Genomic DNA, 15319 nt, shown 5'->3' on the forward strand with positions numbered 1-15319 from the left:
GGCCGTCATGTAAATAAACTAGGCGATTTAAATTTAACCATGGATGGTTCTTTGACGTGTTTGATTTTACTCAAGTCATAAATAAAAACCCTACAAATTATCAGATTATGTTTAGTTTAAGGTTTGACTGTTTTTAATATATGTATAATTACGTATGCATGTACAGAGCAATTGTGGATATGTATACACAATTGTACTCACGAAGGCAAAATGCCAAACAGTGCAAATTTTTTCAATGTTCATTCATTCCTAGCTATCCTGACCTTTAAAAGAACTGCATTTGCGAGTCTCAGGAATGTACATAACATATGTATGAATGAATTGTATGAATTGCCTAGTTTATTGCAGTTAGTTAAGGTTTCTATTTATCTAATTCGTCTGCTGTAAGATGAGCGTATTCTACGTTGCATTGCGAGTATAGCACACAGACTGGTCCAATTTTCGGTGCACCTATTTTGTATCATGTTACATAAGTATTTATAACGGGATAATACCTTTGCCCTGATGTGTGAAGTAACCGCACGAGCAGGGACGGGTTCGACTTTAAATTATATCCATTTCTTGTAATCTTGTAGACGTTTTATTAAGTACGAGTAATGAGGGTAAAAGGAAGATGCATTTTATTGCAACGTGTCGTAAATGCATAAAAACATTTTTTAGTTTTATATTTTTATTATTTGCAAATTATGCGTATCTCTTACATACTAATGAATTTCTTACTATATTTGACAAAGTTTGACATCTCTTCAAATTATTGATCCAAAACCCATCAATCAATGTAATGAAACCACTAGCGCTTTCCTTGGGTCTGGATGAATATTTAATGCAAAACAAAACAGTCTATTACTACATGTAAATACCAAGTCGCTTCTTTTTTTACTGTTAAAATATTACCAGAAGTCGAGAAACTTCTCTCAAGCGATCATTTACTGGATGGCAAGATGAATATATGGCTTTAACAAAGTTTAGAATACTTTGCAAAAAGTTATCGATTGCATCAATTTCTTTAATAATGCCTTTTCTTTAGACGTTAAAGACTTTTGAAATCAAGGTTGCACAAAAATCGAATACTTACATACATCAACTATGTTTCTTTGTGGTGGGTGTTAATGGACTAAGTTTTTGCAGCATTCGACACATCGCGTAGCCGTAGTCTCGTTATTGTTGAAATCTTCACAGGCATTTAGATGCCCCGAGGTAAAGTGTTGATGGTGCCCCAAATTAGCTATCTTGAAAAAACTTTGTTGACTCCATACTTCGAAATGTATTTATTAAAACCGAGTGAGGTTGAGTTTATTCAGATTTCGAAACCTTATCTTACATCTGTCGAGTAGCGCAGTTGTTACCCTTCGATTGTTTGAACATTTGACTTTTCCACTGCTTTTCTTTCTCTGATGGAACTCTACTACCTACTATCGTCTTCATTGTTGCCATTCTGGGCTAGAAAATCTTAAAAAAGTGGGGTTTTTGAGGTTGGGTGGTGTTGAGTTGAAATTGAAAAATATCAATTCCGCTCACAAAAACTAATTTAGTTTGTTTCTGCGATCTGTCTGACATCTTTCTTTGCACAGCTTGGATCAGAGATTGGGAAAGTTCGTAGAATCAAAGCAATAAAAAATTTCTCCTCTGCTTGAAAACCTGATGAAGCTGGCTGACTTTCTCGGAAATAACGAGTGGAGTGAAGGTGTCCGAATATTCGAAAAAAGATTTATTATGCCCTCAAGACGCCTCTTGTTCTACACTTGTAAAATTGAATTCCTTAAGCGACATTTCATTGTTTAGTGAACATACTAAAAAAGCGAGACTTTATACATAGATGAACAATGTCACTTGTCACCTCTTGATTAAAATAGCATGACTATACTTTCTCCAATTAAATACGCGATGGCGTAAGTAATATGAATTACATCAATGTCAATTTTTTGTTATTATTTTAAATGGACTCACAGTTACTTGCAATTCTAAAAGAAATAATAAACTATTTGTTACTGGGTTTGTAGGGATGAGTTAGTCGAATACTTATGCATGTAGAGTTTAATATGTTAGTAGAATGGGTTCTTGTTGATAACGTATAACGATACATTTTTTTTTACTTCTCTTTCTCTTGCTCCACAGAATTTTTACAGTGAGCAAAAGTTAGATGTATTTTCTTTTTCTTATTCTGTGATCTAATGGGTCTTGTAATTTTGTTTATTGCAGTCAAAACCAAACCACTAAATGGAATTGGACCAAGATCGTCGAGCGTGGGGTGAGTAAATCATGTTTGTTGTTATTTTTACTAAAATAAATTGCATCTCCCTTATTAAAACCTGTACCCTTTCTTCCAGACCTCCAAGTTCCCGGAGTCCTCCTCCACCAAGGAAAAGCAAATTCTCCAGTTTTGGACGACTCTTTAAGCCATGGAAGTGGAAGAGGAAGAAGAAGTCGGATAAATTCGAGGCTGCTTCCAGATGTAAGCTTGTTGAATATTACATGACAAAATGTTGACTTTCCAGAGAGAAGGAATCACAACGGAACAAGAAATAAGTAGTATTTGCACGACGGAGGAAATTGTCCTGGTTTTAAAAAAGCCTCGAGTTAAAAATATTAGGGAGTAAATACCAAGCGTTAAAGTCTGCGACTGACAACCCCATAGGTACCCCATCCCTTCTTAAAAATGGGTCATTGACATTGAAAGGTTTCAATTTCATACATGCATTATTATTTATTAAATACAGCTTGTTACTCTTGACATGCGTCATACATAGGTTTACATGTAATACATAGTATTCAATTCAACCATATATAAATTGGCTTAATAAGAAATTGTACCATTATGAAGTAAAATATTTATGATCCTTTAATTCTGAACATGTCGTATTATCTTGACGATTCCGAGAGAGAGTTTATTCCATGCATTAACGGAGGACAAATGTATCATTCGCAGCTTTCTCTCACTGATTTTGTTTTTTGGACAGTTCTTGAGGATTAGGAAAAGAATCATGACACAATAAATTAGTGCATGATTATAGTATTTCGCGTAGCAAATGTATCCACTCATTCAATGCACTCAGTCCTCACTCCCCTTTGACCATTTTGTTATTTTCTGGCTGATTTTGTTATTTTGTTGTTTTTACTTTCATCCGTTCCATTGCACCACGCGTCATCCTATAACCCGAACATCTCATTGAACGTTTTCTTGGGAACGAAATGGAGCAGCCTTGGAACGAAAAATGTCAGTCCGAGCAAACCGATCAGATCTAGTTCTGAAAGGGATTCTGCCTCCTGACATTCCAAATGTGTTGCCAGCTACCGATAATACGGGTTAGTATTAAACAACCGCCTACTATACACAAGTATTTGACGCGTGTGACTAACGACTTTGCCAAATGTCACTTCTGTTTTACTCTCCGCTGGGGTTCTTTTTGTTTTTTAACGCTAAACTGATGGTGCACTCTAATTTATGTATGCATGTTGTTTTTATCTGTACTTTATTTCAAGCAGTTCCTTCCTCTTGTGCTTTCCTAGTGAATTATCATTTTTAGCTTTCACAATGTTCCAACTCAACATTTATGTACACACGAGTCAGTTTGGCAATAACTTACAATTAGTATGTACATACATGTATATTATGCTCTTATTAATATTATGACTTTCTAGTAAATATTTTCCCTGTGACTCTGCTTAATTTCAGTCCTCAACTTACTGCTACGATGTGCATTAACAAGTTTGTGGTGATGATAGTGGTATGACAGCCGTCCTAATTGGTGTGATTTATTAATTTTGTAGATGCTAGCTGGAACTGTGATGGGGCTAAAGGCGAAAACGGAGTATCACTCGTGTCGCCAATTCATCTCAATAACCATACGACGTTAACCACCTTTGGGTCTCATCATCATGGCCATTTAATACACAGTTCAGTCCCAGGACACGGAGTAGAAAATTCGACTTCGGATGGCAGTGGAAGATGTTCGTCACCAAATCACACAAAAAATGGTTACCTCAACTCTTCATCACAAATAGTATCATCATCATCGTCATCATCTCACTACCAACCTAATAATATCATTCATCAAAGTCAAAACAACTTGACCACGTTCTCTTCTTCCTCCTCCAGTTCAACGGTCAATATCACAACGACCGCTTCTAATTCTGCTCAGCAAGATAGTACAGATCGGTCAAAGTCAATACAGTCACACGGCCTGATTAATCATGGTGAGCTTGATCAGAGATATCATGACTTTCACTTGGTGCATGTTTCAAATTTCACTTTACTATGTTTGTTTGCAGGTGGAAAGGGAACGGCAGCTGCCTTCTACCACCAGACTGATAATCAACATTATCCTCCCAAGGGTAACAACGGACTCCTACCATTTTCCCTATCCGAGTTACCCGAACCACCGATCCCAGTGTCTGAAATTGGTGAGTAATAGGGTTAAATCGTCGTTAATATTTATTTATAGAAACATGCGTACATGCATACATGCATGAATTGGATGAATTTTAAGGAATTGAATAACTTTTTTTACAATTGTATAAAATGAAACATGATAAGCAAAATATTCATAGTGGAATTAAATGCTATTACAAATAAATTAAGCAACGGATAGCACAGATGATGAGACAATTTTATATATTTTTTTTTATCCAGGGCCAATTCCTCCACCCCCAATGTTCAGTACGCCCTCACCATTGCCTCCTCAAAGAAGTACACAGTTCCAGCAACAAAGAGAGCAAATGGCTCAGCAAAGGGAAAGGGAGCAAAATCTTGCTGCTGCAATTGCAATGGTATATTTGTATACATACGCCTTCTGGAATCAACATGATATTAACTGTCGTATTTACATTGCTATCTATTTGTTTCCAGGTTGTGCAAAATGCAAGAAATAATATAGACATGTACAATCCTGAGTCGCATGGTAAGGACATGTGAATTAATGTCTTGTGAGAAGAATAAAAAAGCTTGATTTTCGTGATTTTCTTATTTCCAGAAGCAGATGTAGATGGGAGTGATTCCGACGAAGAGGAATTACTAGAAGCAAACATGAACTATCTTAGGCTAGGATCTGATGTAGATACGAATCGAGTTGACGAAATCCCTGCAAAGGAGCCTAAGCTTCATGCATTGCCTATCAAGTCAGCTCTGAAAAAGAAAGTAGGTTTTCCTGGACAAGCCAATGGGTCTGGTTCGTCAACTCCCACTCAAGAGTCCAGCAAGACTGTGGGGATTAAAGAACATTCCAAGTAATTTGATCTATTTATTGTACCATGCCGGAAATACTACTTACTTGTTAGCATATATGTATAACCCGTATAGCTTGAGTATAAAAGGGACCCTGAATTACAAAACATTTATAGTAAAAATTTAAATACTAATTCCATATACTTGTTGATTTTTTTGGTGCGTGCTGTATAGACGACAGCCTCTGAGGATAATATTTGGGTAATAATATATTGATTGAATAATGGTTGGTTGTCCCTCCTCCCAGGTTTTCCCATATCTGATCTGATATGCATAGATTAATAGCTACCTAGCTTGTGACCGTTTTAATTTTATTTTGTGTCCACGTCTACTGGGAAATAGTTGTTTTTTATTTATTTAATTTACCTTGAGTCTCCCGTGTTAGTAAAGATGATAATAATAATAATGCAATCACATCATTATGTCATAAATACATTGTGTTTAAATAATACTGCCGTCGGTTAATCCATTGACTAATTATTTACAATTTAATTTCTGCTATATTGGTTATTTCTGCGAATTATAATTATTGCTACAATTATATATACATATACTTATTTGGACTCAAATAATTATTAATGTGCGTATATCTGATTAATTTATCTAGCTCTCGTCCTATCCGATTTGGTGTCAGTTTGCCATACAGAGAACGAGAGGAAAACAAAGAGAATTCAAAGCCCAAAGAAGTTGTCCGAGTGGCTGTGAATGATGATGATGACGACGACTCAGACTCAGAAGAAGGGCCAGTTTTATACAAGGACGAAGATAATGATGACAACCCAGGGGACGCCAGTAAGTATAAGTTACACACGTATTTCCAAGTTTTCCCACTGAAAGTTTTAATTGCATTTGGAAAACTTATTGGCTTTTGCTGACTTTCTGTGTGCCTGAATTCGGAATTTTTCAGCTTGTGGCAGTTTTCTCGTGCTATGGATGTAATCGAAAATCTATTTCTAATGTATTTCCAAGCGATTATTATACATGTTATGGCATAATTACCTTGATCTGTGCTTGCTCACAACCACACGCTCCATGTATGTCTATCTCAGTTAGGTAGGTGCTGCTGCAATAAATCACGGGATGGACTCTGACTGAATGGGAAGATGCACCAGAGTTTGTTATGGGATCATGAATTAGCGAGTTGAGTTCACATTAGTAATTCTAATTTGTCATGATCATTGCCAACATAGCATCAGATATCTCTGGTGCATGTACATATAGCGGATACGTTAGATATGTATATGGACATACTTAATAGTTTTCTTAAGTGCACACATGTACATATGTAGATTTTGCATATGTATGTCTATCTACAATAAGGAAGTTACGCAGAATAAGAATAGAGTTTTAATAGATAATAAAATTTAAAACGTGTGAACCAAATCGAAAAGCTCAAGACTGAATAAACTCATGGACACAAAGAAATGATCTTTTCAAGTTCTTTGCATACATTTGGCTTGCTGTGCAGTTTTTGAGGTTTTAGTATAAGCAGAGGCAAACTACTCTCTATTTGGCAATGTTGATGTTAGATAAAATCTTGGGTGAGATCGAAAGTTGTCACGCGTGGGATGTAGTAAATTGGATTGAACTAATGTCGTACAATTGACGACTTTGTCATTGGCAGTGGTAGATTTCATCGGTTCATTTTCTAATGCGAACAACAAGAACACAAAGTAGAGATCGACGAGACGTTTAGTTCTATAGCGTACACCCCTCTCCTGTCCTGTAGCACAATTATATATTTTTTTCTGGAACATTAGCCCGTGTTTTTGTATGTGCAAAGATTGGTGGGTCTCAACTTGCTAGAGCATAATTATATATTTGTATTTTGAGACCTTGGCCAACCTTAGTTAAGACGAGTGTCGGGCTAATGTGCTCAAGATGTGCTTCACTTTTTTTTATACAACAACTACTTGCTTACATGTACATCAGCAGCATTTGTATGCAGACGCTGTCGTAAATGTGATGTGCGAATTTCTTTCAGCTTGCGTTTGTTGTTTTACGTGTATAGCACCCCCTGCATGGGAGTGCTACTCTTCTTCTTCTGAATGAGCATCTTTCTTGCTTCTTATGTATATACGACTAATCTACTTTACCTTCCTTTAAGATAGATTTGCGTGGTTAACAAAATTCCATTTTATTATTATAGGTACGCTAGCAGCGAAAATCGCGAGAAAGGATAGTCTTGCGTTGAAATTGTCTTTAAGACCGGACCGAGATGAGCTAATAGCTAGAAACATTATTCGCGTTGTCTCTGAAAAAGAGCAACAAGAGACGAAAGAATCAATTGGTGCCAAATTAACTCGGTACGCTGGAATTTTAATTCAACTGATATTTGTATAACTATTTCAAGTTGTTTGTGGAAAGTGTTATTGATTGATGGTTAACAAAAGTCACCGTAGCTGGCAAATTGAAAAGTGGAGTTTTGTGTTAAAATATTTAAAGATGGTCAATTCTAGAAATTTAAGACTTAAAAGACATTTCAACCCAGTGAATAATGGGATGACTGTGATTAATACCACATTCCAACGTTTTAGACTACAATTGGAGTTTGATATTATGAATTTACGCTCACCTGGTTTTATTTTAAACAGACGACTAAGCATGAGACCCTCCCCCGAGGAGCTGGAAGAACGCAATATTCTCAGAAGTAAGTCCATATAGTATTACTTATTATTAGACATGTCTGTCTGTGCCAGATTAGTACAAGTTGATTACATAATAAATGGATTTGCCGATTTATTCGCCTACTTTTTTCGACTTGCATGTGTCTATGAATAATTTCTATTTCAGAACAAACTCCAGAAGAAGCAAAAAAATTAAAGGAGGAGAAGAAACGCATGTTGTTACGTAAATTAAGCTTTAGACCAACGATTGATGAACTAAAAGAGAAAAAGGTATTGTATTTTTTTTAAAGTTTATTAGTTTTTTACCTGAAGCTAATTATGAAAACATGATTTATTAATATAGATTATACGCTTCAATGATTACATCGAGGTTACTCAAGCACAAGACTATGATCGAAGAGGTGATAATACGATAGTACTAGCATAAGATATTATATATGTGGATTATTTCAATTAAGAAACGCATTCTTAAAACTCGAATGATTGGAATGAGCAACAACGTTAAGAGTCCGGTCAGGAACCTGAACCTTTGTATGTACTATTAACTATAGATCCCCTTCATTGCAATGTTGATGTGTTCGTATTTCTCCTTATCACAAATAATTTGGATCCGTGAAAGTCCCCTTCGTCTATGAAATTACAAGGGAGGTCATTCCCCATGTCTCCTTTTTCTAAAGGAGGGGGTGGCCATGATTTCATAGAAAGAACGAAATATGAGAATTTTTTATTTCTATTCATGTCCCACCTGCATATCATTGAGTGGTTCTGAATAATTCTGAATAATTTTGGCAGATAATAATTGATTTCCATTATTGTTGCTCCTTCAGTCCTTCCTATTGTGTTTCTTTTTTCATTTAATTTAATTCTCATACTATGACTTCTTAATACAATCGTATATATGTTGTTATGTTTTTTTACAGCTGATAAACCTTGGACAAGACTAACGCCAAAAGATAAAGCAGCAATTCGCAAAGAGTTGAATGAATTCAAAAGCACAGAGATGGACGTCCATCAAGAAAGTCGTCATCTTATTCGCTTCCACAGGCCATAATAATGGCATAAGTTTATTTACACCACTACAACTTAGTATATATGAGATTTGTTTTATCTCCACCCTCGATGTTCATTTCTCGCTTCCATACCATCATACAAGGAATTTAGTAGAAATTTTTAATGGCAAGGATTTTTTCGTACTCGTTTCGTATTGTAGGAGAGCTGAGAGATGTTGTCCGACTGAACTTTACAATATTGTGCTTTGTATGTAATATAATAATAGGATAGGTCTGTAATAGGACACACTTGTCCCGTTGTCCCACCGTTCGTTCCTCCTACATTCTTGAATCTATTACAGCTACTCCACAATCTGACACCAGCACATTGTCCCCATTAACAAAAACCATATAAATTAATCGTCGAATCATATTATGTGGAGTATGTTGAAGTTTGCTCAAACTGAATTTCAACCTCGAGAAGGGCTTGTTTTAAATTCTATTTAGGGCAAATAAATGTATCTCAATTTTTTGTTCGCTAACACCCAAGGTTTTAATTGTGGTAAGAGGAGTTGTCTCAGACGTTCTCCAGTTGTCCCTTAGACAAGATCTTTCGTTTTGTATGCTATGAATTTGAAAAAAAGAGTAACAACTGCAGCGTGTTTGACCACTGTCAAAAGTGGTCACACGGCAAATATAAAATATATATCATAATCGTAGCAACGTAGGGATTATGGGTTAGGAAATGACCGAGGTTTTCTATCTGTGATTTTATCCATAATATATAGTAGCCGTTTACTTGTTGCATGCAATATTTTATAGCGGTCTGTGTTGGAAACTTTTCACTTGAGGGTTGTATGGTTGTCTAATTATACGTTTTTATCATGTACCAACCGCTTGTAATTAAAACAAAATGACAATTTTAACTGCTCTGGTGTAATAACAATATTGATTATAAAAATAGAATATATAATTTTTGATTACTTTGGACTTTCAAATACTAAATGAACTAGATTTTATTTAACGCAACAAAAGACAGTTGGAACTATAAAAGAATATCACTTAAAAGATAATCAATGCAATAATTAACTTGCTTGGACTGTCAAACTTTTAGGTAGAAGAACTCGCTTGAAATGAGATTTGCGAAAATTCTGAACTTGTACGAAGTGTCCTCCGACTACTTCCTCAGTATTACCTACGGAGTAGGTAATATTATAAAATCAAGAATCATAGCAGTGATGTTGACTCTGTTAAAACCGCTTAATACTTACGTAATACGCAAAAGCTGAACTTTCTTTGTTTAATATGAGTTACTGCCATTGCAATGAACAAATTAATAATGCAAATAGTATTTATCAACCAACTAATTAAATTGTAAAGATACACAATAATTTATTATAATAATAGTCGATCCTCAACGATTTACAAAGTATGATTTTTTGTATGTTATAATATTGATGATGATGAACATGTTACAAACAAAAAAGAAGAGATGAATAAATATGAATGATATTGTGCCTATCATTATTACTGCAAAGGACTTTTGAAGTGTTATCTGGTCCATTTTATATTTACTTGTGCTACAATATACATTCATAGCGTCAATGTTCGATTCTAAAAGAGGATTTGAGATGCCCTTTATTTATCACGAAAGAAAAATAAATCAAAGAAAGGTTTATAGTTCATAGTGCTTCTTGATATGTTGACATAACTTATGGAGGGGGAGCCCAGCAACATTGTAGAAATCTCCGTCAACTTTCTCAACCAAACAGCCCCCAATCCCCTGAATTCCATACGCTCCAGCCTTGTCCCTTTATTAGGTATAAATACAAACATTGTAGTTAGGTTTATGTACACTGTACACATAAAAGTGTGAATCATCCAAGATTGCATTATTGAAAATCATTATCTCGCTTAACTAACAATGGTTCTCGAGTTTGAATATATGACGAAATAATGGCATCACTCAAAGTGGGCATGTGGACAAAAGTTATTTCACAAAATTTGTCAACCACCGGGGAGGGACTATTACAATCCCACATGAGGGTGACTCCTGTCAAAACTTGGTGTGGTTTTCCACTGAGTCTATAAATGGATACAAAATATTGATAGCAGTAAATTAAATAGGTCATAAACCTCCTAATAGTTTTACTTGTTGAGCATATCCCGAGCTACGTCATCAGACCCAGGTTTACCGTAAACCTTCCCATCGAGAGCGATGGTATCCGCTGCAATGATTAGTTCTGCACTTTCTCCAGCTTTTTGCAACCTGCATGCAACTTCAAGAGCCTTCTGATAACACGTCTCAATCACAAAATCTTGTAAACTCGGAAACCCTGAAGGCTCTAAATCCTCCTCAAAGGTGGATGGTATCACCTCTATTTTGAGACCCTAATGAGAAAATATAATCCTGAGCTGGCCATTGATAAATATGTAAATAAGTTATTGTGACTAGCAGAACTGATATGTTATTCCATGAACAATTCCACAGTTCATCATGCGTTTGATGACTCACGCACAATATTTTCCAAAATAGATTTTCTTCTCGGAGATCCACTTGCAAGGATAATCCTTCGTGAGCACAGCATCTCAAGAATTGGCAAAATCATCTTAATCTCTTCGGGAAGATAAGCTCTAAACAATCGGATGCATTTTATAAACCAATTGTGGACATTGAAATTGCGAGTTAACGATAATAAAGCTTTGAATTAAAGGTATTACAACGTGAATCACGTTACGGATGAAATGGAATGCTTATGTTTAATGTTGTGCCTACCTAAGTAACAGAAAATAAACCCGACAGGTTGCTTGGAATGTATATATATAGCTCCTCAATTTATACAATGTTGAAACTAATTCTTACTATTTATTTGTTATTATTTAATTAATTACTGAATTAAATAAACTATGTTTGGGAATTGCATAGTGCGGAAATGCAGGTTGAGGAGGTCCGTGAGTTCAGTTCAGTCACAAGGAGGAGTTCAGCCAACCAAGTCGACCGGTTGCTTCAAAATCTCATACTCCCAGTCGAGCGAGAGTTGACTGACACAAATAATCGAGTGTCCATCGCATTTAATTTCTTCTCTCGCCAATTAAATTTATCCTCCGTCTATTTTTTGTATTTGTTCACAATCCTCGTGTCCGGATATGCCCAACGAGGGTATTGAAGCAAAATCAGAGCCAGAAGAGGAGGAAACGTCTACGGAGGGCGAACTGGATATAATTCTCAACAATGTAGTCTGTAATTTCAGTGTCCGATGTCATCTTAATTTGAAACACATCGCCATGAACGGCTATAACGTTGAGTTCCACAAGGAAATGGCGGTAAATGATACAATTATCTGATAATTATTGCATTGATCACACAACTAATTGTCTATAACTTTATTTCCTGCATCTTATTTATATGTGTTAACGTTTATTGTTGATTAGATGCTTATTATGAAGTTTCGAAATCCAAGATGCACAGCATCGATATGGTCCTCAGGCAAAATTACAATGACGGGATCAACTACGGAGACTGATGCTAAAGTTGGTGCTCGGAGATGTGCTCGAACATTACAAAAGTTGGGGTACAATGTTAAATTCACAAATTATCGTATCGTTAATGTCCTTGCAACGTGTACGATGCCATTTGCAATCAAGATTGCGGACTTTTCTCAAGCACATCCTCGAATAGCAAGGTGAAGATAATTGCTTACTAATTTAGTACGCTGTGTTTTTGAGTCACATGTTTATGTTGAACTAATAAAGTATGTACGTTCGTTCGTATCGTGTTCTCTTGTAGTTACGAACCTGAACTGCATCCTGGCGTGACGTACAAAATTAAGGACATTCGCGCAACTCTAAAGATTTTCTCTACTGGAAGTATTACAATCACAGGTGAGGAAATTTATTTATTATTTATATCATTTAAGTAAATTGTTCTAAATATACTAGCATATAGATCACTAAAATGTTTAATTACATTTCAAACGTGTATCCGATCCCCTTAATATTTATCTTTTTATTATCACAGCTCCAAGTGTCGACAGCATTCAGTCTGCAGTAGAACAAGCTTATAGTCTAGTCTTTGAATACAAGAATGAGCGTCGTAGAGATGATATCGAACAATATCCACTCAGTGAGAGGAAGAAACGAAAACGGGAGTTGAAGTTAAGAAAGGAAAAGGAAAATGCAGGGAAAAAACAACCCAACAGTCGAAAGCGAGCTAAGCTTAATAGTTATGATACTAATTTTATTAACGATGGAGATGAGGAAGCGGCTCTAGTTATTGATGAGGAAGAATCTATTCCAATTTTCAAGAGTCCTGTTGATGAATCGGAAGATGAAGACGACGAGGAGTTTGATAGTGACGCCAGTCACGACTGAAGAAGCAAACTTTAAAATGCATATTTTTGCCTTGTCATTGGTTCAGACTTCAATCATAGCCTAACTTCGCCTGTCTTTTTAAAAATTTTTGTACGAGTGAATGGATCTGATAAATTTGTCTTTGTTGTTGGTGTTCATGTTCTCCAGTGTAGGTAGTTAGTTAGTTAAGTACATGTAGTAAATTATTGATTATCTGGTGAGTGGAGCCGATCCATCCACCACCAGCTCCAACATCATCGCCTCCTAAAACTATTCGTTATCATCGAATGACACCAAACCCAAGTAGTAGTTCAACAAGCCAGTAATATTTTCTAGATGGTTGTATTCTAATCAACAAAAGACCATTGTAAAAGTTAAAAGTTTTTAATAGCATCAATTGTCTCTACTTTCATCAACTCAGCAATAATACTTAAAATGTGTAGCTGAATTTATAAAAGGTTTTATGAAACATTATATACAACAATACATTGTATGTAGTCATTGAACATTGAAGTCAAACAATTCATGAACCAAAAACAAACAATAAATCCTTGCCTTAATTTTCCGCACTTCAATACCTATTATGTAATTCTGGGTAAGAGGAGAGAACTATATAAGCTAATTTTGAGAAAGGACTACTGCTACTAATTTCACAAAGACTGACGTGGATTTTTTGAGTTAACTGAGTGAAACTCGAAAAAATTTGTAATACTCTTATTAATTGTAGAAAATATATTTTAAAATATACATTTGTACAATATTAAACTAGTTACGTGAGGTCAAAGTTGATATGTACAGAAGAGTTAGCTTTGACTTGTATTTAGCGAATCACATGAGCATAAAGATCAAATTTAGAAGTTTGTTCATCATTCAAATTCAAAAGTACTAATAATATCATCTACTTTTTCTTGAAACTATTATTAAAATATTATCGAATGTAAGCTCGAACTTGTTCCGATAATATTGAATTCTGATGAATAGTATTATTTGGAGAATGATTGATTATATTATTATTATTGTCATGAATAATTATTAATTTAATCTTAAGCCTCCTCCTCCTCACTCAATTGCACTGACTGACTTTGTGACTTTGCAGTTATTTATTTATTCCGTTTAAATATTTTATACACATATATTAAGAAGGTGCAGCAGTTGTTCAGCTTAACGTACTGATTTCATGTATTTTCATGCAACTGAGTGTTAAGTAACACTGAGAAGGTAGCTCAATTCAACAAATCGTGTAAATTAATTATGATATTGTATTTAATCTTGTCAATGATGTAGACGTAGTGTAATTCCACAAATGATATATTAGATTAACTGTGTACCACAATTCTGCTTCAGATTCCGAACCAGGCTCCATATCCGTAAAAACATTGAAATTTTATAATATGACCAGCAAATATGATAATTCTATTTATTTGTAAGTATTTAATAATCAGGTGCATTCAATTTTTAATATGAAAATAATAATAATAATAATCACAATTTTCAGATACATGTATATGTTAGTGTATGAAAATTTGATACCACATTTCAATTTCATGTACCGTATACCGTATAAGAATAATAAAAGCACTTCATTGGGGGATTTGCAAGTTGCAACTGATAAATATCTAATGAGTTGGATCATGTATTTATTTTTCATAAAAAAACAATTTTATTCAGAGAAAGCATTTTGGTCCTGAGATCTCACATGAAATCTCAAATGAAGAAGAGGTAGTGGCAAAGTTAAAGTTTGTGAGCATTCTTCCGAATATAATATTCCGAATATTATTATGTTGCATTTGCATTTACCAAAGTGCAAAGTGTACCAGCTAATTTCGTCGGTAAGCTTGTAATTTAGTTGAGCATTCTCAATTCCAGTTGTCGTCGCCATTTGTTATCAACCATTTGTGGGTATGCTTTTTAATCTTTGAGTGAAGGTACGTTGCTTATTTATTATTTACGAGTCAATTTTATTCCGAATTTCGGAAAGCAGTTTAGTCAAAGTTGAACTAATGTTTGACTTCTTATTTTGATTTAGGCAAATTTTGGTAACGCCATAAAACAAGATGGCTTTTCGAACAATGCAGTCATTATTCCACGCACTGCCAAAGACGTCGTCGTGCGCGTATAATCCAAGATTTATT

The 15319-nt window shown here is 35.1% G+C and overlaps 3 protein-coding genes and 1 long non-coding RNA gene across 10 annotated transcripts in view; 2 read left to right on the forward strand and 2 right to left on the reverse strand.

The window, feature by feature from the left end:
* The window catches only part of LOC110841982 (phosphatase and actin regulator 3), a 29264-nt gene extending 18887 nt beyond the window's left edge, over positions 1-10377 (forward strand). For 5 of the 7 annotated variants that reach the window (XM_035860515.1, XM_035860510.1, XM_035860517.1 and 2 more), the window contains 15 exons: positions 2200-2248; positions 2328-2452; positions 3199-3303; positions 3769-4194; positions 4270-4401; positions 4631-4767; positions 4847-4898; positions 4971-5223; positions 5396-5422; positions 5829-6013; positions 7371-7527; positions 7816-7871; positions 8015-8118; positions 8192-8249; positions 8769-10377. In XM_035860515.1, coding sequence (XP_035716408.1) covers positions 2200-2248; positions 2328-2452; positions 3199-3303; positions 3769-4194; positions 4270-4401; positions 4631-4767; positions 4847-4898; positions 4971-5223; positions 5396-5422; positions 5829-6013; positions 7371-7527; positions 7816-7871; positions 8015-8118; positions 8192-8249; positions 8769-8899 — 1997 coding nt within the window. In that variant the 3' untranslated portion in view covers positions 8900-10377. The remainder of the gene's footprint in view (positions 1-2199; positions 2249-2327; positions 2453-3198; positions 3304-3768; positions 4195-4269; positions 4402-4630; positions 4768-4846; positions 4899-4970; positions 5224-5395; positions 5423-5828; positions 6014-7370; positions 7528-7815; positions 7872-8014; positions 8119-8191; positions 8250-8768) is intronic. The other 2 variants (XM_022087686.2, XM_035860527.1) reach the window with 2 other exon arrangements.
* Positions 5551-6785, reverse strand: LOC118439328. Its single transcript, XR_004837354.1, has 2 exons — positions 6221-6785; positions 5551-6148 (listed from the first exon to the last, which is right to left on the reverse strand). It is a non-coding gene; the product is annotated as an uncharacterized LOC118439328 (long non-coding RNA).
* Positions 10205-11772, reverse strand: LOC110841985 (dTTP/UTP pyrophosphatase). Its single transcript, XM_022087690.2, has 5 exons — positions 11614-11772; positions 11357-11471; positions 10990-11228; positions 10761-10922; positions 10205-10648 (listed from the first exon to the last, which is right to left on the reverse strand). Exons 2-5 carry the CDS (start codon positions 11444-11446, stop codon positions 10513-10515), a joined length of 627 nt encoding a protein of 208 aa, XP_021943382.1. The 5' UTR covers positions 11447-11471; positions 11614-11772; the 3' UTR covers positions 10205-10512.
* A 71-nt stretch (positions 11773-11843) lies between these two features.
* LOC110841983 (TATA box-binding protein-like protein 1) lies at positions 11844-14802 on the forward strand. The gene is made up of 4 exons (XM_022087689.2): positions 11844-12161; positions 12270-12520; positions 12625-12719; positions 12856-14802. Exons 1-4 carry the CDS (start codon positions 11985-11987, stop codon positions 13206-13208), a joined length of 876 nt encoding a protein of 291 aa, XP_021943381.1. The 5' UTR covers positions 11844-11984; the 3' UTR covers positions 13209-14802.
* The last annotated feature ends 517 nt before the right edge of the window (positions 14803-15319 follow it).

This window comes from Folsomia candida, unplaced genomic scaffold (genome assembly GCF_002217175.1).
Source record: "Folsomia candida strain VU population unplaced genomic scaffold, ASM221717v1 Fcan01_Sc001, whole genome shotgun sequence".
In the NCBI taxonomy this organism is placed as follows: domain Eukaryota; kingdom Metazoa; phylum Arthropoda; class Collembola; order Entomobryomorpha; family Isotomidae; genus Folsomia; species Folsomia candida.

Coding starts and splice junctions, on each gene's coding strand:
- LOC110841983 (XM_022087689.2), top strand. CDS start 11,985: ATGCCCAACGAGGGTATTGAAGCAAAATCAGAGCCAGAAGAGGAGGAA. Junction 12,162..12,269: donor AGTTCCACAAGGAAATGGCG/GTAAATGATACA, acceptor ATTGTTGATTAG/ATGCTTATTATGAAGTTTCG. Junction 12,521..12,624: donor GCACATCCTCGAATAGCAAG/GTGAAGATAATT, acceptor GTTCTCTTGTAG/TTACGAACCTGAACTGCATC.
- LOC110841985 (XM_022087690.2), bottom strand. CDS start 11,446: ATGATTTTGCCAATTCTTGAGATGCTGTGCTCACGAAGGATTATCCTT. Junction 11,229..11,356: donor AATCTATTTTGGAAAATATT/GTGCGTGAGTCA, acceptor TTTTCTCATTAG/GGTCTCAAAATAGAGGTGAT. Junction 10,923..10,989: donor GCTCGGGATATGCTCAACAA/GTAAAACTATTA, acceptor ATCCATTTATAG/ACTCAGTGGAAAACCACACC.